General features: G+C 48.1%; 8 protein-coding genes across 8 annotated transcripts; 4 read left to right on the top strand and 4 right to left on the bottom strand.

Moving 5' to 3' along the window:
* Nucleotides 1–3: 3 nt before the first annotated feature.
* On the bottom strand, nt 4–1,500 carry BC939DRAFT_455016 (vacuolar membrane protein-domain-containing protein). The gene is made up of 4 exons (XM_051556140.1): nt 1,112–1,500; nt 880–996; nt 561–780; nt 4–458 (listed from the first exon to the last, which is right to left on the bottom strand). Exons 1-4 carry the CDS (start codon nt 1,306–1,308, stop codon nt 63–65), a joined length of 930 nt encoding a protein of 309 aa, XP_051411164.1. The 5' UTR covers nt 1,309–1,500; the 3' UTR covers nt 4–62.
* Nucleotides 1,501–6,622, top strand: BC939DRAFT_529854 (uncharacterized protein). Its single transcript, XM_051561535.1, has 10 exons — nt 1,501–1,628; nt 1,708–1,793; nt 1,890–1,916; nt 2,034–2,054; nt 2,153–2,219; nt 2,365–3,276; nt 3,370–4,420; nt 4,543–4,717; nt 4,811–5,451; nt 5,557–6,622. Exons 1-10 carry the CDS (start codon nt 1,522–1,524, stop codon nt 6,577–6,579), a joined length of 4,110 nt encoding a protein of 1,369 aa, XP_051411163.1. The 5' UTR covers nt 1,501–1,521; the 3' UTR covers nt 6,580–6,622.
* A 26-nt stretch (nt 6,623–6,648) lies between these two features.
* BC939DRAFT_455010 (uncharacterized protein) lies at nt 6,649–7,322 on the bottom strand. Its single transcript, XM_051556139.1, has 2 exons — nt 7,244–7,322; nt 6,649–7,136 (listed from the first exon to the last, which is right to left on the bottom strand). Exon 2 carries the CDS (start codon nt 7,007–7,009, stop codon nt 6,839–6,841), a length of 171 nt encoding a protein of 56 aa, XP_051411162.1. The 5' UTR covers nt 7,010–7,136; nt 7,244–7,322; the 3' UTR covers nt 6,649–6,838.
* A 625-nt stretch (nt 7,323–7,947) lies between these two features.
* Nucleotides 7,948–8,831, top strand: BC939DRAFT_200604 (uncharacterized protein). Its single transcript, XM_051550609.1, has 3 exons — nt 7,948–8,074; nt 8,571–8,650; nt 8,723–8,831. Exons 1-3 carry the CDS (start codon nt 8,064–8,066, stop codon nt 8,794–8,796), a joined length of 165 nt encoding a protein of 54 aa, XP_051411161.1. The 5' UTR covers nt 7,948–8,063; the 3' UTR covers nt 8,797–8,831.
* Nucleotides 8,832–9,508: 677 nt separating this feature from the next.
* BC939DRAFT_455003 (S-adenosyl-L-methionine-dependent methyltransferase) lies at nt 9,509–10,711 on the bottom strand. The gene is made up of 2 exons (XM_051556138.1): nt 10,035–10,711; nt 9,509–9,915 (listed from the first exon to the last, which is right to left on the bottom strand). Exons 1-2 carry the CDS (start codon nt 10,633–10,635, stop codon nt 9,560–9,562), a joined length of 957 nt encoding a protein of 318 aa, XP_051411160.1. The 5' UTR covers nt 10,636–10,711; the 3' UTR covers nt 9,509–9,559.
* Nucleotides 10,712–10,765: 54 nt separating this feature from the next.
* On the top strand, nt 10,766–16,117 carry BC939DRAFT_200532 (DNA replication factor Dna2-domain-containing protein). The gene is made up of 10 exons (XM_051550608.1): nt 10,766–11,078; nt 11,172–11,559; nt 11,656–13,007; nt 13,096–13,200; nt 13,281–13,365; nt 13,438–13,856; nt 13,974–14,271; nt 14,359–15,763; nt 15,848–15,994; nt 16,092–16,117. The coding sequence occupies exons 1-9, from the start codon at nt 10,944–10,946 to the stop codon at nt 15,891–15,893; spliced, it is 4,233 nt and encodes a 1,410-aa protein (XP_051411159.1). The 5' UTR covers nt 10,766–10,943; the 3' UTR covers nt 15,894–15,994; nt 16,092–16,117.
* Nucleotides 16,118–17,439: 1,322 nt separating this feature from the next.
* On the top strand, nt 17,440–19,206 carry BC939DRAFT_200529 (uncharacterized protein). Its single transcript, XM_051550607.1, has 4 exons — nt 17,440–17,795; nt 17,920–18,088; nt 18,189–18,816; nt 18,917–19,206. The coding sequence occupies exons 1-4, from the start codon at nt 17,666–17,668 to the stop codon at nt 18,968–18,970; spliced, it is 981 nt and encodes a 326-aa protein (XP_051411158.1). The 5' UTR covers nt 17,440–17,665; the 3' UTR covers nt 18,971–19,206.
* Nucleotides 19,041–21,004, bottom strand: BC939DRAFT_454998 (ribonuclease P 40kDa subunit-domain-containing protein). The gene is made up of 8 exons (XM_051556137.1): nt 20,781–21,004; nt 20,540–20,684; nt 20,391–20,456; nt 20,204–20,296; nt 19,958–20,086; nt 19,652–19,850; nt 19,403–19,555; nt 19,041–19,316 (listed from the first exon to the last, which is right to left on the bottom strand). The coding sequence occupies exons 1-8, from the start codon at nt 20,901–20,903 to the stop codon at nt 19,085–19,087; spliced, it is 1,140 nt and encodes a 379-aa protein (XP_051411157.1). The 5' UTR covers nt 20,904–21,004; the 3' UTR covers nt 19,041–19,084.

The following is a 21,004-nucleotide window of genomic DNA, read 5'->3' as shown; positions in this document are numbered from 1 at the left end:
CATACTATACAAGTCTTTATTAGAGCTGATCTATGGTATGTGGGTTGCCTATTGCAGGAAGGTCACCTGGTGGATCCTATTGCAGAACGGACATACTCATATTCATGATGCTTCGGTACGGAGTCCTCCTCTATGTCCAGTCTCTCCGACAGTTGATGGTGCGATGTTGGGCTGCGGTTCCCGCTGGATTCCGCACCATGAGGATTCTCATCCAACTCGTCGCCATCCTCGTCATAGCTCTGCTCCAGACCCCCAACAAGTCCGTAAAGGTCTTCCTCGTCCTCGTCTATCCGGATAGGGAACTTCTCCGTAGTCTTCTGCTTGAGAATGTAGTCAATGACCCAGAACTGCACGATATTCATGCTCAAGGGCAATATCAACATCACAAACAATATCTGCAACTTCTCATTCTGCAGCGTCCAGCCAAGGAACCATTCTCCAAAGGTGAAGAGGAAGGGCTAGCAGGTCAATGACAAGCATTATATAGAGGTTAAAATCGGTTCAATGAAGGCATTACGAACAAAGCTCTGAGTATAAGAGGTAGTGGAGAGAAGTCTTACCCAGGTCAGAACAATCACAACGATAATCTTCATCACCACAAGGCCGAGAGAGAAGACAAGAGTTTGCCTCCACCAACGCTCAAATTGAGGAGGGTTGCCATAATCTCCTGTTTTCAGACCCTCCATTCGCATATGGCTGAAGTACTTGTCAGCCGCCTTGAGAAAGAGGTAGAGCACTCCAACGCCAAAGGTCGTGTCCAAAAAAATATTCAAAAAGTACCTAAAAGCCAGCGTGGTCAAAGAAAACATAACAAAGCATTAGAAAACATAGCCCTTTCACAAAAGGCACTTGGGGTATCGTCTAATCTGCAGATCTTACCATATGCAGGGATTGGAATCCTTTCGCTCTGAGGACAGACCAAAGAGCGTTGCTGCCAAAAGATTGAGTGAGTGGATAACAACGCCACCAACGATCTGTTTGCTCACATCGTACAGCCTACACGTTCGCACCAGCAAAGGTCAAAACAAAGACGTTGCCAGGTTAATTCAATGTCCTTTACCAATTGACCCTTGCATACTCTTTGGTCCTGGGTTCAAAGTACAACTCGTACCAGATTCTAAGCGGCCGCATCGGCCGCTCTTTGCTGCGTTTGAAGATAAGAGTTGAAAAGGCCATGGTAGCGAGCAACAGTTGCACAAAGATGGCGAAGGGGCCCATGAGTTCACAGGTGCCCGAGCCAGGTACCGGCTGTTGGGTCCCTGGGGCTGGCTCATCAGGCAGAGCTCTTGGAACAAGGAGGAAGTCCATGGCTGAGCAGGATATAAAAGCGTATAAAGGCGTGCTATGAAAGAAGGATACAGATGATTTATATGGCGCTAGGAGTGCGGGGAGGGCGCTTTTGTCCCAGTGGGATGGAACTCAGAGGATGTTGATAATCTTGATGATGCCTATGATGCTGGTATTTGAGATTAACCACGTCACGCTCCTCCTCAACATCGCCCATTCCCTCATCCTTTGACCATGGAGCGCGAGGAGGAAGAGGACCCGTACAGGGCTATCCAGTATGGCGATTTTGCGACGTACTTTCGGCACAAGAAGCAGAAGCTCCAGCTGCAGCAGGAGGAAATGTATGTTCAAGTCCCAGCTTTGATAAGAATAAGCAACCATGGCAGTTGGCGAATCTAATCAACGCCTTGCACTCATTAGCGCGGCGCAAGCGGGCCCTAACTTGTCCCAGATATTCGAAGGGATTGTTGTCTATGTCAACGGCTACACAGACCCGCCAATTCATGGTAACAAGACCGTTCTCAGCAACAACAGTCGATTCAATGTATACACCTAAGCAGGTCCACACTGACACTTCACGATCATATTTTCGGACCAAATAGAAATCAGGAATATGGTCGTTCAACGAGGCAAGCGAGTTGGACGCGGATGAAAACATGCGATTGCATTTGAAAGAGCTACTGAATCCTTAAAACCCTACTAATATTATGAACTGCTTCCTCTCCTTTTCTTCCTTTGATTGGCAGGTGGAGTGTTTCGGCAATACTGTAAGTTATAGCAAATCACTTTCACCAACCCACGCTGCTGCTTAATCCATTTCTGGTCGGCACGGAACGATTGATAGATTGTTGATTATTGATATTAGTATCAAAGAGCACGACAACGCATATCATCGCATCCAATCTTACACAGGCTAAGATGAAAGAGTTCCGGTACTACAGCATCTTTGAACGAAAGCAGATTTAACACGAGAGACTTGAAGCTAAATTACTCACAGCATGGTGTTCTGAAAAAACCAAAAAAAAAAAAACCAAAAAAACCAAAAAAAAAAAAAAAACGTCTTTTGATGTCAACTAGTAAATACAAAGTCGCTAAACCAGAGTGGATTACAGAAAGCGTCAAGGCCAATAGGTTACTCTCCTGGCACAATTTTAGTGCTCTTAGGGTGCCAAACTCACTTTCAACGTTCGGAAGTACATCCCAGACATCACCCTCCAAGACGTTCTTACAGTCGCATGGCCAACCTTCAGAGCCAGTACAGAATTTTCCGCCCTCGGAGTATGGTGAGCTCAATCATCACAAAGCAGAGATGACGAAAAGCGCGGAACCCAAGTCTCTAGATAAACATCAGGCATGGCGACGGGACCAACCGACTCAATTCAATAGCGATTCAGCAAATTGGAAGCACACTAACGTCCATGACGGGCAGGATCCGAACATGGCTTCTGATGATGGGGAACCGTCCGCTGGGATCATAAAGGAGGACGAGGATTTTTTCTTTGACGATTTAGATTTTGGCCAGCTGGAACTGCAATTGACGCCGCAAAACGAGAACCCTGAACTTGCCAGCGATACACACACAAACAGCCGACGTGAACAGAAATTTGATCAGTCAAACCACCCTTCAACTGCTGGATCCATTGAACTTTTGACGATCGACATACCTCCCGCTCTGAATCCGCACGCGCGTCTGGATGCCGCATTACTAGACTCTGCCATCTCTGAAAATTTTAAGGCCATGGAAACGAGTTGCAATGGGACCCTACAGGTCCCTGCTGCACCGGTCAACCGACATCCTACGCTGATTGAGCTCTCTGTACCGTGGAATCGTCTCAACTCATCCACTCAGCCTGGCTTCGTAGAAAAGTTCTATCAGTCCTCGCGCCTTCACTATCTTTCTACGTGGAAATCAAAGCTGAGAGATATTACAGCAGAGTTCCAGAAGCACAAGACACCTCCTTCGTCTAATGTCAAAAACAAGACAATCATGTATGGAAAGCTTTGTTTCAACCCCTTGTCTTCATGGCTGATGACCATGAATGGCGTTATTCATCCATTTGTTTTTCCTTGTATGATGCTCAGGCACATTGACTTTGATTGCTTTTTCGCTTCTGTCGCCACGAGAGGCAATCCCGAGCTTCAAAGCAAGCCCATCGCTGTAGCACATGGATTTGGGGGCTCGACCTCCAACAGCGAGATTGCTTCATGCAACTATATTGCCCGCGAATTCGGAGTCAAGAACGGCATGCACTTGCTTAGCGCCAGATCTCTTTGCCCCGACTTGTTAGTTGTACCCTATGAGTTCCAAAAATACGAGGACACCTCTATTGAGTTTTACAAGATCCTTTTGAGTTACGCGGATGAGCTACAAGCAGTTTCTGTGGATGAGGCACTGGTGGACGTGACATCCAAATGCACCTTGTCCTGGGGCCCGCATGTCCAGCTTAGCAAGCACGGAGCGAGTTCGATAAGGTTAGACCCTGAGACCTTTGCTGAGCGTGTTCGAAACGAGATTTTCTCGGCGGCAGGCTGCCACGCCAGCGTTGGAATCGGACCCAACATTCTCCTTGCAAAACTGGCCACAAAGCGCGCCAAACCCCATGGACAATACATTTGGCCAAGTGCTCCAGGATCGGATCGAACGCTTCGCGAGCTACAAGGCCCTGTGTTGCCAGCGATGGATTTAGACCTGGATCTGCCCCTTATAGCCTCGAGCATCGAAGACGATTTTCAGTCTCACACCCAGGATTCTATCCCACTAAAGAAATCGAAGGCTCTCAAAGAGTTCAGCGTTAAGGATCTTCCTGGAGTCGGATACAAAATTACGCAGGACTTGCAGGAGCGCTTTTCTGTGAGCACGTTGTACGGATTGCAACAGATTTCAAGGGAGGAATTGCAAAGAATTTGCGGGATGAGGACTGGTGAGATGCTTTATAACTCTTGTCGCGGGATTGACGAGACGACTCTTTCTTCGGACCGTGAGAAGGCTCGCCAAAGTGTCAGTGCCGAGATCTCATGGGGGGTAAGGTTCGAGAACCAGGATCAAGTCGATATCTTTTTACGAGATCTCGCGAAGGAAGTGAGCAAGCGTCTGAAAGAAATTGACAGGAAGGCAAAATCCGTGGTGGTCAAGGTACGGCTACTCTCTGCACTGTTTTCTATTGCAAGATGGCTTCCAAACTAGATGGGGCGCATTATGCCACGCACTGTTTTCTAAGCTGTATTATATCGCTCCCTCTTGCTGTGTTCGACTAGGTTATGAAAAGAAAAGAGTATGTCGCGGGAACGTGGAAACATCTGGGACATGGTCCTGTCGACCAGTTTGCTAGAACAGGCCAGCTTCCCGTGTACACTGACGATCCAGAGCTGATTGCAAAAGAAGCCTGTAATTTACTCCAATACTTTAAGTTTAGTGTTCTAGATCTAAGAGGCAAGGCTCAATTGTTATGTTTTGCGCTTGATAGGTTGCTTTGGCAAACCTTTTCTAATTACCACATCACCTTGGGCTTCCTATTCATGATAGGGCTAGGAATCCAAATGCTAAAACTCAATAACGACGTCGTAAGCACGGTCCCAAAGTCTGCGTTTGCGCCCCAAGACTCCATGAACCAAACCACTCTGACCTCGGCCATGTTTCAGCAAAAGCGCCGTGCTACTCTACCGGCTAGTAGCGTAAATATTCGATTTCAGGATCACGTAGAGGGTAGCACAGCCTCGTCGGCCACAGCCCCGTCAGTGCTTGCGACAGAGAACAAGAAAACAGATCAAGACTCGACGATGGAAATTGATAGAGACACTTTCAACGAGCTGCCGCCAGAGATTCAAGCGGAGCTCTCGCGCCACCATCGACTTGTGTTTCTCAATGTTGGCCAGCCTTCAGGGTCGAACAAGCCTACAGACTCAGTGGGTCCTATGTGTAAGGGTCATGCTACACATTATGTCGAGAGCTTGCAGAATAATGAGACGCCTGCGACGTTGCGGACCATGCCGTCTCGGTCACAGCTGGATCCAGCGGAGCTCATGGCCTTATCAACATCACTTATACGAGGCACGCTCAATGAGTACGCTGGAAAGCAGCAGGCCGACCAACGACAATCTGAAAGCAGCCATGCTACTATTAGGAATCAGTCTATGATGGATAGCATTCTCCCATCACCTTCCAAGGTCAGCACTTTTGCTCTCAACCTTACCATATTCTTCGTTGGTACTTTGGGTGACCTATTAATATGCACTAATTGAGTCCGACGTTTGGTTACGTTGATGATATAGCTGGACAGATCCGTGCTTCAAGCATTGCCACCAGAGATTCGCGCAGAAATCGAGCAGGAATATACCCATATCATTGAGAACCATGAATTGATTCGGAAACTTGTGCGTACTAGCTCAAATTATGGCAATGCTGTGCCTGGAAGGCCCTTATTGCTTCAGTCTCCTCTCACCAATTATGCAGGAAGTAACCGAGGAGCCAGCAGAGGTGCGACTCGTGGATTTGGTCGTGGATTTGGTCGTGGACGAGGTCGTGGCAGGGGTCGTGGTAGAGGCCGCAGGAAGGACCATGAAAGCGCAAGTCATGGTGATAGCGAATCCATCATTGGAAGAGCAGACCATTGTGAATGGGATGGAGAAGGTTCTGGGAGCGAGCAATATCGGGCCGCTGTTGAGCCTAACCAAACTCCTAACCTAGATCCGGACTTTCTTGCAGCTTTACCTCCAGATATCCGGATTGAAGTGGAAGCTGCACATAGGTTGGAGGTAGCAAAGCACCGACAGAGGCAAGCAGAGCTCGCGGCGGAGGCGAGACGTAAAACTACGGCGATGTCTGCAGGGAGTAGCATGGAGGGCAGCGTTTTGAACTCAGAACGTGTTCTTCCAAAGCACCCTACCCTCATGGGCCTTCGCGAGGTGGATGAACTGCGAAAGATGTTAGCAGAGTGGGTGCAGTCAACCTTGCTGGAAGGAAATAGCACTGCTGAGGACAACCAATCCTTGTCGGCTGACGCCGCTTTTGGTTCGATTCTGTACGACGAAGGCCCAAACCCAGAAGATGTGCGCTCATTTTCGGACTTTATTACGAGGGTGATTTTCATGGAAAGGGATCTGGAGAGGGTACGCTTGCTGCTTCGGTATCTTCGACGAAGGATCCAAGTCAACGAGAGCAAGGCTGCACCTACACACCTAAATCCTAAGCATGTTCGAGTCCTCATTACCTGGTCAGATGCGTTTAGCAGAGTAGTCAGCGTTGCTCAGCGGCTGATAGCAGAACTCTATGGAGGGTCGTTTACCATTGACTGAATTCCACGCACTCTCATTACAAATAAAGTCAACCATTACTGAGTTTTTATTTATTCCAAAAAAAACTCTGCGGATAGAGGTGGCGTATCATTTAGGCCGCAAAGTGAGAAATCGTAAGCGCCGGCGCGATGCACTTTAGGTTGCGCCTGGTCACGCAGCAGACGGTACATTGGAGCAGCTAACCCCAGCATCAGCTAGCCATCCCAAGGGCCAGTAGAGTACTTTAAACGCATGACAGACGTGTTTGAACATCAGTACCTTAAGCAACATGATGTATATGTATAAACATGAACTTCGGGCTGTCAATGGAGGCCCAAGAATAGCCTCGTCTTACATCTGATATAATCTTGTCGCCGACCCCGTCAGGGAGATTGCTTACCGTGCAGACCCATCGACGTGATTTGGCCAACCTTTCAAACATATGTATCATTGTGGAACTCAGGCCCAGCGAAGCCAGTGTCAGATACTGGAAAATGATGCGCTCTAGCGAAGTCGCCTCCAAACTCGGAGAGCATAGTCTACTTGGATGACACAGGGAGCATTATTCCTATCCTTGACTGGCAACTCTTCATGTAAATAACAAGTCTCTTCAAAGATCGACAACAGGCAGGAGAGGAGCAGGAACTTTGATTCTTTGGACGCAATATGAAGATCGGGTTCAAACCTTGAGATTGTCTCCTTTGTTCATCCTAGACACAATAGCAGTAACGATTTCTATATCGATTTCCTTGATAAGAGACGAAAGAGAAAAGCGTTAGAACGTGCAAAAAAAAAAAAAAGAAAGTTAGACGTTCTACCTTTGCTACAGTGAAAGGTCCCAATCCAAGCAGCAGTAGCACAGGTTGCAGATTATTTTTTGAGAGTTCAAAGATTAAGCATGTACAAAGCTTCATGGTCAAGCGTCATAGTCAATACTTGGCAGCGGGTATCTCGTGGATGAAAGGGATAGTAATGAGCAGAAAGTCCCGACCCAATATATTTTTAGAGTAGATTCTCAATTCAATGAATGTGGTCGTGATTTAACGCATGTACAGTGTATCACCCCCAAAAAGGAAGGTATTCATTCTATCACAATATATTGGATCGCGACTTTCTGATGAGGACTCTATTTAAGAATGGCCCAGAGCACAAGCGTTTTTTTTGTAGCCAACTCGCGTTTGTAAACAGGCGTTCAGTAGCTAATAAATCTACTTCTCTCATGAACACAGTTATTCTAGAGTGCGATCATGCGCGAGGGTACAAGCCGAAGTAGGTGAAGGATCCCTTTAAACACAGGGGTTCAGCTTCTAACAAGGTATCTTTCAAGACTCTTTGATCGCCGTGAGCACTGAGCCTAGCCTTGGGTCTCAGCACACTTTACAGCTGGTATACAGTCGACTAAGAGAGTTGAGAAGATTCACAGTAGCCGGAAGTCGTCACTGGATCCGACATCTTCCCCATTATAAGTGTTCCAGGCAGCGGCAGAGAAGGTATCACAGGAAGCGATGGCCACAAGGTACTTCAAGCTCAGGCGTGTCAAGACAAACAGCAAGCAGATGTTGCGGTGCAAAGCCTTGTTTGAGGAGATCCACAGCAGAAATTAGTGTTACCTTGGCACCTTTGACTTGCATCAGATGGGGACCGAAATGAGAGAATCTTTGTTTTATGGAGCCTCTGTCCATGCGAAGGACATCCAACTAGGAGAATCTACTGCAACTCTCTTGTTTTTTATTATTTTTACCTTGCTGCATGTAGTTTATGCATCTCCTTGCCAATTTTATTCCACTGCCATATGTGCTCTTTGCTTGCTGTGCCTAGGTCGAGAGTGCAGCCAAGCAGGACCACCGCAGGGCATTATTAACCGCGATGCTCTCAGCTTGAAGAAAGCAGCGTTGGGTGCGTCTATGACGTTTCGCGCCTTGCAAATCCCTGGTCCTACCCCTGCACACGCCTTCTCCTTCAAACACTGATCTAGCCTGCTGTCACCTTTTTACTGTGATACTGATTGATAGGAACTGCAGGTACCATATAATCCTTATCGAGGAGAAATGGTTTCACGAGTACCATCAAGACAATGCCAAGTTCGACTTGAGTAAGGAGCCATTCGTGTTTTCCACCACCTACAATTAAGCAATTAGCATCGCTAAAAGAGTGCACCCACTAGATTACATGGAAACCATCGACAACTTCCTCATCTCAATGAGAACGGTGCGACCAAGCCCAAAGGTACTATCCTAAAGGAAGCTGTACGGTGAAATTTTTGGGAGAATAATGAAGATGGCAGAAAAGGCAGCTTTCGTTCCGGAGCTAGCTATGAAAGTGATCGACATGCTCGACGACGAAATCGCAGGGAACGGTGGTGGTATTTATGATATGCAGGACCCCATTAAGATCAGCAGTAAAGGGAGGCCCAGGAAGGAATGGATCAGAAGCAGCATTGGGCCGAAAAAGAAAAAAAGACAGCACAAAGTGAAGACTGAAGACAAGGCAGAAGAAGATCCCAAGAAGTCTTAGGAGTGTGGGGACGTACAGCGAAGGTAGGGGACACCGGATAGCAGAAAAGAATAGAGCAATAGTAATCTTTGATAAACGCATAGAGAGAGACGAGCCAAACGGTAGGAACAAGTGCACCAATGCATTGGCAGACAAACAAGGTGTGCAAGCTGAGCTATAAGCAGTGATAGTCGCGTGCTGAAGGCTATCTGAGGCGGAGATGGAAGTTACGTACCGGTCGACAAGTAGCAATTTCCGAAGATGATATGAGCCATGCACCAGCACCTCCGACTATCACCTCCGACCATCACTTACTAAGGCGAATGAGACGTATCCTACTGTAGCTGTCGAAACCGATAAGAATATAGCATTAAAGAGTTGCAAATGAGCGAGGCAGCTTTGTCCTCTCTCATGTACACAAGCAAGTGAGACTTTTTAAGCTCGCTGCCATGAACTATTGTGGTTGAAATGCCATACTTTATTCGAATACAATAAACCGCGTTTGTTGTCATGGTATGTTCTTTCTCATAATAACACTCAGGCCATCAAAGACAGGAAGGACAACGACAGAGACGCGTGGGTCATTCTTGACATACTTGTTGAAGCTGTCCATCTGGTTGGCTGTCCGCTGGAACTTTGAGCTCTCCTTTCTGTTCCCCGACTGAGAATTGGTTGACTGTGGCGGCAATGGTGGCGATGGCGGAGGCGTTGGAGGCAGTGAAGATGCCCCGGCCTGTGAATCATTGGACTGTAGCACCAGACCTCGAAAGAGTACATTGTCGGCAAGGATATAGCCATCGGGTGCCAAAAGATTATGATCTAGTATAAAGTTCAGATATTTGACATAGCTTCCCTTGTCGGCATCTACAGAATGGATGATAGCCCATGCAACAAATCAGGGAGAAGTCTCTTATCAAGAATGTTGGGCAGGCATTCTCAGTATGAAAGCTGACAACCTGGCGACCGCAAGACAGGCGTCTTACCAAGAAACACAACATCAAACTTGATCTTGTTCCTGGATAGGACCTTGAGACTGGACATTGCATCGCCTTCCAGGAGTTCGATCTCTACAGGCTGTCTCGTGTGCTCTGGAGAGAAGTGATCGTAACCATGCCGCATAAACAATTCGCGCGCAAGTTGGGCCGCTTTAGCGTCTTTCTCGCATGTATACAGCTTCGAATTCCTGGGCATCCCATCCGCCATGGCCATGGCACTATATCCCATAAAGCATCCAAGCTCGAGAACCATATATGGCCTTGTTATACGCATCAACATCTGCAGTAATTGACCTTGAAGCGCTGAAACAGCCTTGTCAGCTGCCCCAGCGTAGAGAGTGACAGAATTGGCATGAAGCGTTGCGTGTTTATCGGGTAAAGAGGTGGAGTGCAGCTCGCAGTAGCGAAAGATGGACTCCTGGTTTGTGGTGGTCTCGTTCTCCTGTCCAGACATAAGGCTCGGGTTCATGGTTGCCACTGCCCTACTGGAGCGAAATGCACGGACTCTGCATACTGGATTGATCCTTGCGGGCAACACACGAGCAAGTGCAGTCGACTTCACTCTGGATCTGGAGACGAGGGATGCCATGGCGAGTGATGGGAACAACCTAGTGGCAGTGCTGTGCACGATCCGCGATCTTTGTGGCGTTTGGAACAGGGTCGTGTCTGCAGTCACATACATCTCATTTTTGTCAACAGCCTGCTTGTGTCGTCCTGGAGCTCACCTCAACATCACTTGTTTGACGTCCACCGGTAACAAGTGGGCACAGCAGCGCCAGCACTACGCCTTCTTCACGCACTTGCCTGGCTGACCAAGGCAATAGCTATTACAGGGCCAGCCTTGCATCGCATAAGAACGCCAGCTAGCACCAGTGTGCAAAGTGCAACTACTGTGTGATGCCCACTATGCCGAAGAAGAAAGCTAATACCATCAACAGCAGTAGCAGCAAGAGTTTTGGCAGCACTAGTATGTTCAAAAAGAGTAGTAGCAGCTCAACGCTGGGTACTCGGACAGACACTAAACTGAGCCAGGTAGGAGACAGCACCGCTATGAAGGATTATAGGAGCGCCATGCTTGGTGTTAAATGTGGTTTAATTGATGGCAATCGGATGCGATTCTTTTAGGCGAGTCTGAGTAGTTTCTTCAAAGCGCGTCCACCCGATACATCTGCAAAGGAAGCGCCGGCTATTCCTGCATCAATAATACCCACCAAACCCTCGACACTGCATTCAACGCCCATTGCAAAGCCAGCTCCAACATCCGTCTCATTATCAGCATTAGCCCTTTTATCTGAAAGAGCAGTTGGGGCAAAGGCGCCACGGCGGATCATCATCGATGACAATGACGATGAATACCTCGCTAATTCTGGTTCACGAGCCATGTCAATGCTCACTACAAAGCCATTGAAGCGATTCAAGGCAGAAAAGGCTCGTGTTTTCACCATTCAACGCACCGCAGCTGCAATATCAGCCGTCAACGATAATGCATTGCCATTTGAGGATCGCATGCCAGGTTGGATCTGCTCTCGTTTAAATCCACTTGCATACTGCTTTGGCTGCCTGTCATGCATACTTATGAGTTTTTTTTTTTGCACACGATCTATGATAGTTTCGCCGCCTGACACCTCAGACCCTGCTGCTGTGCAATTGTCAGAGCAAACTGAGAATGTGGACGACTTGACGAATCAGAAGCAGATAGGGCCAGCAACTCAGCCCATAATTATCCCGGATTCATCCTCGCAGTCAGGTACCACCATCACTACCACTCCTCAAAAGGATATCACTCAACGCAATAGCTCAGTTTCTCAGAAATCCAACGAAAAATCCAGCCCTTTCAGGACTCCAAATGAAAAGTCTCGACGCTCATCTTCAACCATGGAGTCCCTCGGTCTTTCACCTCAGGATTCTGTCTTTTGGGTTAGGACGCCGCCATCAGAGGCGCTGAAAAAGCTTGAGGCCATGAGTAGTGGCAGCTCGCATGAGGAAGAGATTGCATCGATCGTGGGCCGTCTTTACGAGACATCCTCTGCAGGTGCAGCATTGCGATCAATGGATAAGGAACCGAGAGATCGGATCAAGGATATGCTAAACACGATCCGTGGATCCAGTATTGTCTTAGATCCTGACCTAGAAGACGATCTGGAAGATTTAGAGAGGCCCGACCCAAAGTCGCCCACAAAGGAGCTTGTCGATCGACACAAAAACATGGCGGCGCATCGGCAAGGCCTCGTCCGACATCGTAGCGCGCACGAATTAGGCTGCGCCAAGGAACGAGGAGGCACAACTAGACCCGTATCCTCCTCAAATCTACCTTTTCCAGCATACATGACGTCCCCCTCCAAGCGCCGTGAGGATGTGTTGAAGATGATTGAGCAGATAAACGCTAACATTGGGGAGCCCTCTGAAAATGGACAGGATGACAGTGGGGGTCCATCTTTATCCATGCGAACACTAATGGGCTCCAGGCAGAGTACAGGTGCCAGTACATTATTTTCAGGGCGAAGGGCCAGGGTATTTGACCGGCCAACGGCATCGGACAGCATATCGGGGATTCCATTGCAGGACCGGCTTCCTCAGCCACAATCCCCTCCTGGGGAGTTCGACAGCTTTTTCACAGATTTGGATATGGACGACCAAGACTTTGCGGAGCTCACGCAGTTGGAGCTGTCCTCAACGTCTATGAGCTCCGCCGGTTCAAACACGACATCGGTGTCCTGTCCATCCAGTTCTGCGGGGTCGTGTGCCAACAGAGGTTTCTCTCACGTCCACCGGGAGCTTTTAGACTTGGATATGGAGTCTTCTGCCAGCATGATCAACATACGCTCCACACTGCAAAGTTCAGAATGTGCCGAAACGACTCCTCTGGTGAATCAGGCAAGAGTTGCGTCCCCCAGAGACGATTTTGACGATCTGTTGGATTTAGGAGACGACTTTGACATCGAAGACGATCTCGGCCTCAGTGTAAGAGTTCTATCTGTTAATGTATGTCGATGCAGAGCTGCCGTAGACGTGACATTGACGTCTAAAACTTTTTGTTACTATCCTTTAGGAGTTCTCTTCGATGCCTCGGAAAGACAGCGCAAAGTATAGGCGCTTTCTTGTCAATGAGGTCAGCGATGGTATTATAGATAGTCGCTGGATCGGGCGATGCAAGGTAAGAATTAAGCTCAATTGACTATATGGCTGCTTTTGAATGACACACCTGTGTTTGATACTAAAGTTTTTTCATTGTAGGTCCTTGAGGCACAGGAAACGAAAGACAGCACTCACTATCGAATATTCTTGCGGGATTCTTGGAGCTCCAGCCGGATCGCACCAGGTAAGAGCAAGACAGGGTCGTAAGATCGCCATTTACCTATCGTGGTACTGAGAGAACTCTTCTTCCTTATAGGCAACATTGTTCACGTCATCAATGCGTTGTTCTTCCAGCTGAATACACCAGAATTGATGGTGAACGATGCACAGGGCTTCCTGATTGTCCGACCCGACATTCTCATCCCAACGTCAGTCCTTGCAGAGAGCTTTTCGTGCATCAGAAAACCGATTGTTGACATCCGGACTCGAAAGACTGACAAAACCACAGTGCCACTCATTCATGGAACAATGCTTCACGAGCTGTTTCAACATTCTCTCCAAGCCAACAACTTTTCGACTGCGGCCATGGAATCCTGCATTGATAAAATTATCAAAGCTCATCTGAATGACCTGTATCTTGTCAATGAGTCCATTGATATCGCTAGAGATAGCATATCGCGGCTGATACCATCCTGTCAAGACTGGGCAAGACGATACCTAAGAGCTACGCCCACTGTATGTTCCGCTTTATTTGTCACACAGGCTAATTTCCGGAAACGTCTGTATGCAATGTTCATAGCCATTTTGAAGTTGCTAAATTTCTCTCATATTTGCATCTTTTATGATGAATAGTCAGAAGGAACTTTTGAGGACAGCATTGGCGTAGCAATTAGCAATAGGTCAGACGTGTTGTGTGTTAACAAGATCCTGGACATCGAAGAAAACATTTGGTCACCCATGTTTGGCTTGAAGGGCAAGATCGATGCAAGCATCCAAGTGGTTGTCAAGACGACCAAAAAGACCGCTGGCTTCGAAGAGATCGACATGTGCACCCTGACGGTCCCTTTCGAATTGAAAACTGGCAGGAAGTCCGTCATACCACATCGTGCTCAAACCATGCTCTATACCCTTCTTATGACGGATCGCTACGGTAAATAGCCCCTTCCGTACCTTTTTGGTGATAATAGCTGGATACATATCGCCCATTTCTTCCCGCTAACCACGAATTCTTCAATAGATGTGGATGTGCGGTGGGGCTTACTACTTTATTTAAAAACAGGAGAGTTCATTCGCGTTCCAGCACCCCATGATGAGATCAGGACGATTCTCATGCAACGCAACGAAATTGCCGTTTTCGAAGAGGAAATGTTGACGTTGCCTCCCATGGCCAAGAACGCACAGAAATGTGAGCGATGCTTTTCATTCTCGTCATGCAGTGTGCTTCATAAGCTGCTTGAGGACGGTAATGCCGAGTCGTCTGGTCTGGGAACGAGGTTCGACGAGGTTACGGATCATCTGAACGGGACTCATGCAGCATTTCTTCGTCATTGGAATCGATTGCTGACCTTGGAGCAAGGCGACGTGGCCATGTTCCAAAGTCAGATTTGGTCCATGCTGTCAGCTGAGCGACAAGCGGCAGGAGATTGCTTCAGCAACCTGCTCCTTGTCGAGCAGCTGCATAGTAGCGAACCGCGGGCCAAAGCCGTGGACGATGGCGTCGATGATATCTCATTAGGACGATATGGCCGCTATCGATATCGGTTCAAAATTGAGGCGCCTTTACCCTCTCTCAGCCAGCAAACGCTATCACAAACTCTGCGTGGTGGCAATTCGCTGCTGAGCTCCAATATCTCTGTCGGCGACCCTATTGTCGTCTCCTCAGAAACTCAGCACTATGCTCTAGCGATTGGCCAAGTCCAGGATATGAGTATGAGCGATGTTACAGTTGGCCTGGATCGACCACTACTAGGCCCTCCGATCAGACTGGATGGCTATGACCAGGAACGCAATCAGTCCTACAGAGGGTTGATAGACATTGTCGCATCATCCAGGTCGGCTGCAAGTGATTTTGGCAGCTATCACGCGTATCTCCAAAAGTTTGGGACTACCTTTCGCATCGACAAGGATGAAATGGCAGCTGGGATCGCCAGGACCAGGAACAATCTGGTGCAACTGTTTCGTGCAGACGCGGACGGAGGTGATTCAAAGCGACGACGTCTTGTTGTCGATCTGGAACGCCCTATCTTTGAACCTGTCAAAGTCTTTCAGCACAATGACTTGCACTTGAATGACGATCAGCGACATGCCATCGAAACCGTGCTGACTGCAAGGGACTATGCACTTATTCTCGGCATGCCAGGGACAGGGAAGACCACGACGATTGCTCAAATTATACACACGCTGGTTGCGCAAGGGAAATCAGTCCTCTTGAGCTCGTACACTCATTCTGCTGTTGACAACGTTTTAATGAAGCTGCGGTCCGACATCAATGTTGTACGACTTGGAAACAAGGATAGGATCCATCGGGACATCCGGCACCTGATACCTGACTTTAGTCAACCGCCTATGAACACTGTAGAAGCTATCCATAAATTTTATGGAAGATGTCAAGTTGTCGGGACGACATGTCTAGGCATTGGCGAGTAAGTATTTCAGAGCGAGAGTAGTCATTATTATTGTTCTTTATTATGTGGATATGACTCTAACAATGTGTTGCTCTCCTTGAGTATAATAGCCCCCTATTCACAGAGAAACGCTTTGACTACTGCATAATCGATGAGGCATCCCAGATCACTCTGCCAGCATGCCTTGGGCCCATACGTTATGCCGATGTCTTTGTTCTCGTTGGGGATCACAATCAACTTCCGCCTCTTGTAAGTTGACCGTGGCTTATGACAGTTGTACTCAATGGAACACAGCATGGTCCCCATTATTTTCAATGTGCTGAACGCCCACTTCCTTTCTGTATAGGTCAAAAATGCAGAGGCAAAGAAGGATGGATTTGATCTTAGTTTGTTCAAGATACTCTCGGATCAATACCCGGAGGCTGTTGTCAGTCTAAAGCAGCAATACCGTATGAATGAGGACATCATGCTCCTGTCCAACACTCTGGTGTATGAGAATCAGCTCGAGTGTGCTACAGAACAAGTCGCCCATAAAGTTCTAGACATCCCAGACATGGACAACTTCAGGAGACACTGCCATCCAGAGAATGATCTATACGTACCGGACGATAATGGCACAGTGCGTCCTCCTGCCTGCAGTAGATTCTCTCTGGGGAATTCCTGCTGGCTTGAGCAAGCGTTGAATCCATCACGATCAGTCATTTTCATTGATACAGATGACGTGCCGGCATACGAGGTACAGGTTGGTAACTCGACCCAGAACCCGACGGAGGCTCTCTTGGTACTTCAATTGACTGAGGCATTGATCAGCGGTGGGATTTCGGAACAGGATATCGGTGTCATCTCAGTTTTGCGAGCACAACTAAAGGTGCTATCCAGGCTCATACGAGCAAGGCCATTGCTGGATATCCACACAGTGGACCGCTACCAGGGAAAGGACAAGGAGTGTGTGATTGTTTCGCTAGTGCGCTCAAATAATGGGCAGCATGTAGGAGAGTTGCTGAAGGACTGGCGACGCATCAATGTGGCATTTACGCGAGCGAAGCGCAAGCTGGTTGTATTTGGATCTAGACGGACTCTTCAAGGGTCGGCAGTTTTTGGGCGGTTTCTGCAGCTGATGGAGCAGCAGAAGTGGGTCCTAAGATTGGCGCCGCAGGCACAACATCAACATCCGCATCTGACGTATACTGCGGTGACCACCAAGATTGCGAGTGGACCTGGGAAGACTGAGCCGAAGGGTAAACACGCTGAAGCGTTACTTGCGGCTATGGAAGAGGAAGAGAATACGGACTTGAGCAGAGATAGCGAGTGCGACTCCAATTCTGTGGGCAAGGAAAACATCTGTCACGATGTCAATGTGATGAATACGAACTCTTCGGGAAGAAAGGGAACCAAAGCTGTGCATGCCAAGACGGAGGTGCTCCTCAAGCGGATGCCGATTATCAAGAATATTATAGACGGTGTTTAAAAGAGATGGCCTTTTCCGTAAATCCCATCCTTGTGAGAATACTTATTAAAGACGCACTCATCGTTATTAGTGATGGGTCTTTATTGCTGCCCCGACTCGCCCAAGCAAGCGGAGGATGCACCGTGCAACAGTGGACATTCAAGTGAACATCGATATAGAGAGACTAGACAGATTACCATCTCGTTTGGAGTGGCCTTTGTGTTTTCGCCGTTAGCACTAATGAAATATTAATATTTGTGAGCACACCCTTCTCGTTCTTTCTTTTCTTCCACCATTACCTACTTTTCTCGCCTACCTTCGTCCGTTGAATCCACATCGGAACAGAAAAGCCGCAAGAAATCTGGCATCAGGACCACCACCCATTGCTTTAGAATCACAGGAGGCTGTCGTCTTGGACAATTACCCCGCCAACCGACCTCAACAACGAAATAGCCATCTAATCCGTATTCCTCATGACCTCCCTACAGGCCGTGGAGAGAAGTCTCTCGGAACTAAATCTGTTGGGCCCTGACGGCTGGCCTGCCTGGACCCACGTTCTTCAAAAGGCACACAAGACCAATTACGGTCGGAGTGATGATCCTGGTAAAGTCCAATTGAACTGCACTATCAATTCTCTCGCCTATGTGGGCGAGAGGAAGCAGGGATGGAGCGGAGTATCTTTGTGCTTGTTGAACTTACACTGTTCTTGTCGCTCAATGGTATGTAGTCTTCCTGCATTTGGCATCCAAGACGCGACTAGGAGCTGTGACACTGCTGGCGGTCCAGTTCCAAGACTTTTTGCAAGAGGATGGGCGTTATTTGCTCTTCCAAATGTCAATGACGGACCAGAACCTGCTTTCGACCATCCAAAGCAACCAGGTCGGACAGTTAGCCTGGTAGGTTTCCTTCCACTCATCCTCTTCATTCGAAAACCCGTGGGTTCTTTCCATCCGATGCGCTATGCTCAATTCACCCTGTACCTTCCTTATCTTGCAGGCAAATGCCAAAATCGCGCGAATACTTTCACCTCACTGGCAAGTTCTACATCTGCTCGGCACCACGCCAGGTCACCCGCTACACGCCGCCAGTCCTGCCCCATGTGAGTGGCTCGACCGAGGATCTGGCAGCACAGCGCCAAGTTTCGAATCAGTTTTGGGAGGTAAAGCGTCAGGAGCAATGGCGCAAGCTACCGCCGAAAATTAGGGCCTCGTACACCTGGCCCATGGCCGGTAGCGTACCCAAGGGACCTGCCTCGGCCTTTCAATGCCTAGCTATGGAGGACATGACCCAGCAGGATGCCCCAAAGTCACCTATTGGAAGCAGTAACAACCGGGATAGTCTCATGTCGCAGGACGGCACCCCCAACCCGATGTCCTCGCCCTCCTCGCCGTCATCCGTCGCGTCCTTTCGCTCGAGGTGGAATGCCTTTTCAGGAAGCATCCCCGCTGGAGCGGCAGACACCGATGCGGCCCCGCTCTCGCCTGTGTCCGCGCAAAACAAGATTCGCAACGATAACCCAGCAAAAATCTTGCATGATATTGCGCTGGACAACTTTTGTCTGCTGGTCTTCAAGCCTTTGGACATTGTCCACTTTGAGTCTTCGCCTCTTCCTCCCAAGAGAACAGTAAGAAATCATTCTCGTGTCAGGCTTTTTTCACATAGTTCTGTGCACGAGCAACGGTACTAATCTTGGTTCCTATCTTAATTCGATCGTTGGATAATAGATCTATACCACCGACGCCGCAGGTCAATGGACCACAAATGAGGCGAACCCTTAGGACCCACGGACCCTATATCCCCAGTTACATATTACAAACTAACAGCAGCAATAAACGATACAGGTCATTTCAGCCTTACGACAGTTTTGCTCTTCATTGTATTGCAAAATGGAGCTAAGAATGCTCGTCATAGGTCGCAACACTTTCCAGGAGCACATATATACCCGTGTCTGGATCTTCTTTGTCATGCAACTGGAGATTTGAAGACCATATGAAAAATGAGTACATGTTCTCTCCGCTCAACAAATGACCATGCTCCCGCCCCAGCCATGAAACGGGTGCATCCTGGAACCCCCACACTGTAAAATTGGCCCAAACAGGATCTACGAGCTCGGGGAGCACAGACCTTAAAAGGAATAGATAGGAAACGAAGACGTATTAGCACCGACAAGAGTAGAAGCTCACTTCGTGGTAAATAACATTGTCACTTGCCGAAGAGATTCAAAGATCTGAAAAACGGATTGTGAAGGGATTAGTCCAGATATTTCGATGAGACATCCGGAGGATCCAACTGGTTCTGCTGTTGTCTGTGGTGGATTCGAATATACACACAAAAACGAATCCACGCGGTCTCCGAGAGAAATGCTACAAAGGGTAGTTTGCGAGACATCATTTAAAAACCGTCGCTTGGCTGAAGATGCACATATCTCTGCTAGACAAAAACGAAATCTAGCAAATTACCGCTCGGACTGCATTGCTGACATGCCGATCCATTCGTATAGCTCGGCCACGCTTTTCCGCCAGCGGAGGTCATTCCTGCCAATGGTCCTGATGGTAGTCGTGTCAGGAATGAGGATACTGTCCAAACGAGTACTTTGTATGTTAAAAGATAGCTTTGTTGCTCTCGCAGAGTCTGGGAATTTCAGTGGCAATGAGACGCCTATACAAGATATACAAGGTGTTAAAATGCCCTCGGAAGCAGATCAGTCGATTGATTCTCATTTAGAAACGCAGTTAAAGCTCTGGGTCTTTGCTCGTTTAGCATACCTTCTGGAGTGACGCTGACGAGAAGCATTGGAAAGGTGGTAGTAAGAGTATTCTCAAAACACCATTTGATCCGCTCGAATCCCGGTTTTCCTGGTATCATAGAGGGGGCGCGCAGATCGACCTCCACCACTAGATCGACAATTATTGACATTAATGTTAGTCTCTCTAAGGATAATGTACCGAGATATTAGATACAAAACACTGCTTCACTCCAGAGGAAAATAAGGGGTGTGTCCTGAACAGTACCATATCTTTGGCGATTAGGATAAAATTTTGAGGGAGTTCCTATCAAACCGAGTTGCTCATACGAGTCTTTGGTGAGGGAAAGAATGAGTTTGCCTAGAAAGCGGATTGCATCCAATATGGTGGTTAGTGTCGTCCCTGGATAAAAGTCGGCAGCGTAAAATATGTTTGTCCAAGTCAAGATCCTGACCTTTCCCATCGAGACAAACGACGTCGTGTGTATCGATCCCTCCTTGGATCGATAATGAAACCATGCCTAGAGAAGATCAAACTCTGTATTAAGCATCGAATACCCAATGCCGCACCCCATTATATAAGCGACACGGGAGTGTACTGTACCATTGCGGATGTACTGCATGAAGGTCGAGGTGAGGAAGAGCGAGAGCGGGATGTGGGCATGGTAGTAATGCACATCTCGCAGGAGGGCCTCTGTGAGCGTTGCTTCAATGGCTTCAGAGTGGGCTGTTGGCAGGAAGACTTGGATCTGCACGGATTATCGATCGAATACTAATGCATCAATATAACGAGCGAAGAGGGACAGTCCGGTTGAAGCATGTTCATGTGTTTCGTTGTGCTTTACCTTGTGGTTGAAGGGGTGGGTGAGGATGGCTCGGGAGTGCAGGTCCTTTGGCGAGTTGAAAGAGTAATGGGACATGAAGAGATGGGCCTTTGGTGGCTCTGCACAGGGGAAGAAGGTCGACATTTTATTTTATTTCTGGTGCGACAAAGCAACGACGTGATAACTGGTCCCTTGCAAGACAGGGACGAGAAGAATGGAGGTGGGGGGACGGATAAGTGAAGGAG

Source organism: Gamsiella multidivaricata (assembly GCF_025024155.1).
Source record: "Gamsiella multidivaricata strain RSA 2152 chromosome Unknown BC939scaffold_42, whole genome shotgun sequence".
Classification (NCBI taxonomy): Eukaryota; Fungi; Mortierellomycota; class Mortierellomycetes; order Mortierellales; family Mortierellaceae; genus Gamsiella; species Gamsiella multidivaricata.
This window is presented reverse-complemented; position numbering and strand designations above follow the sequence as displayed.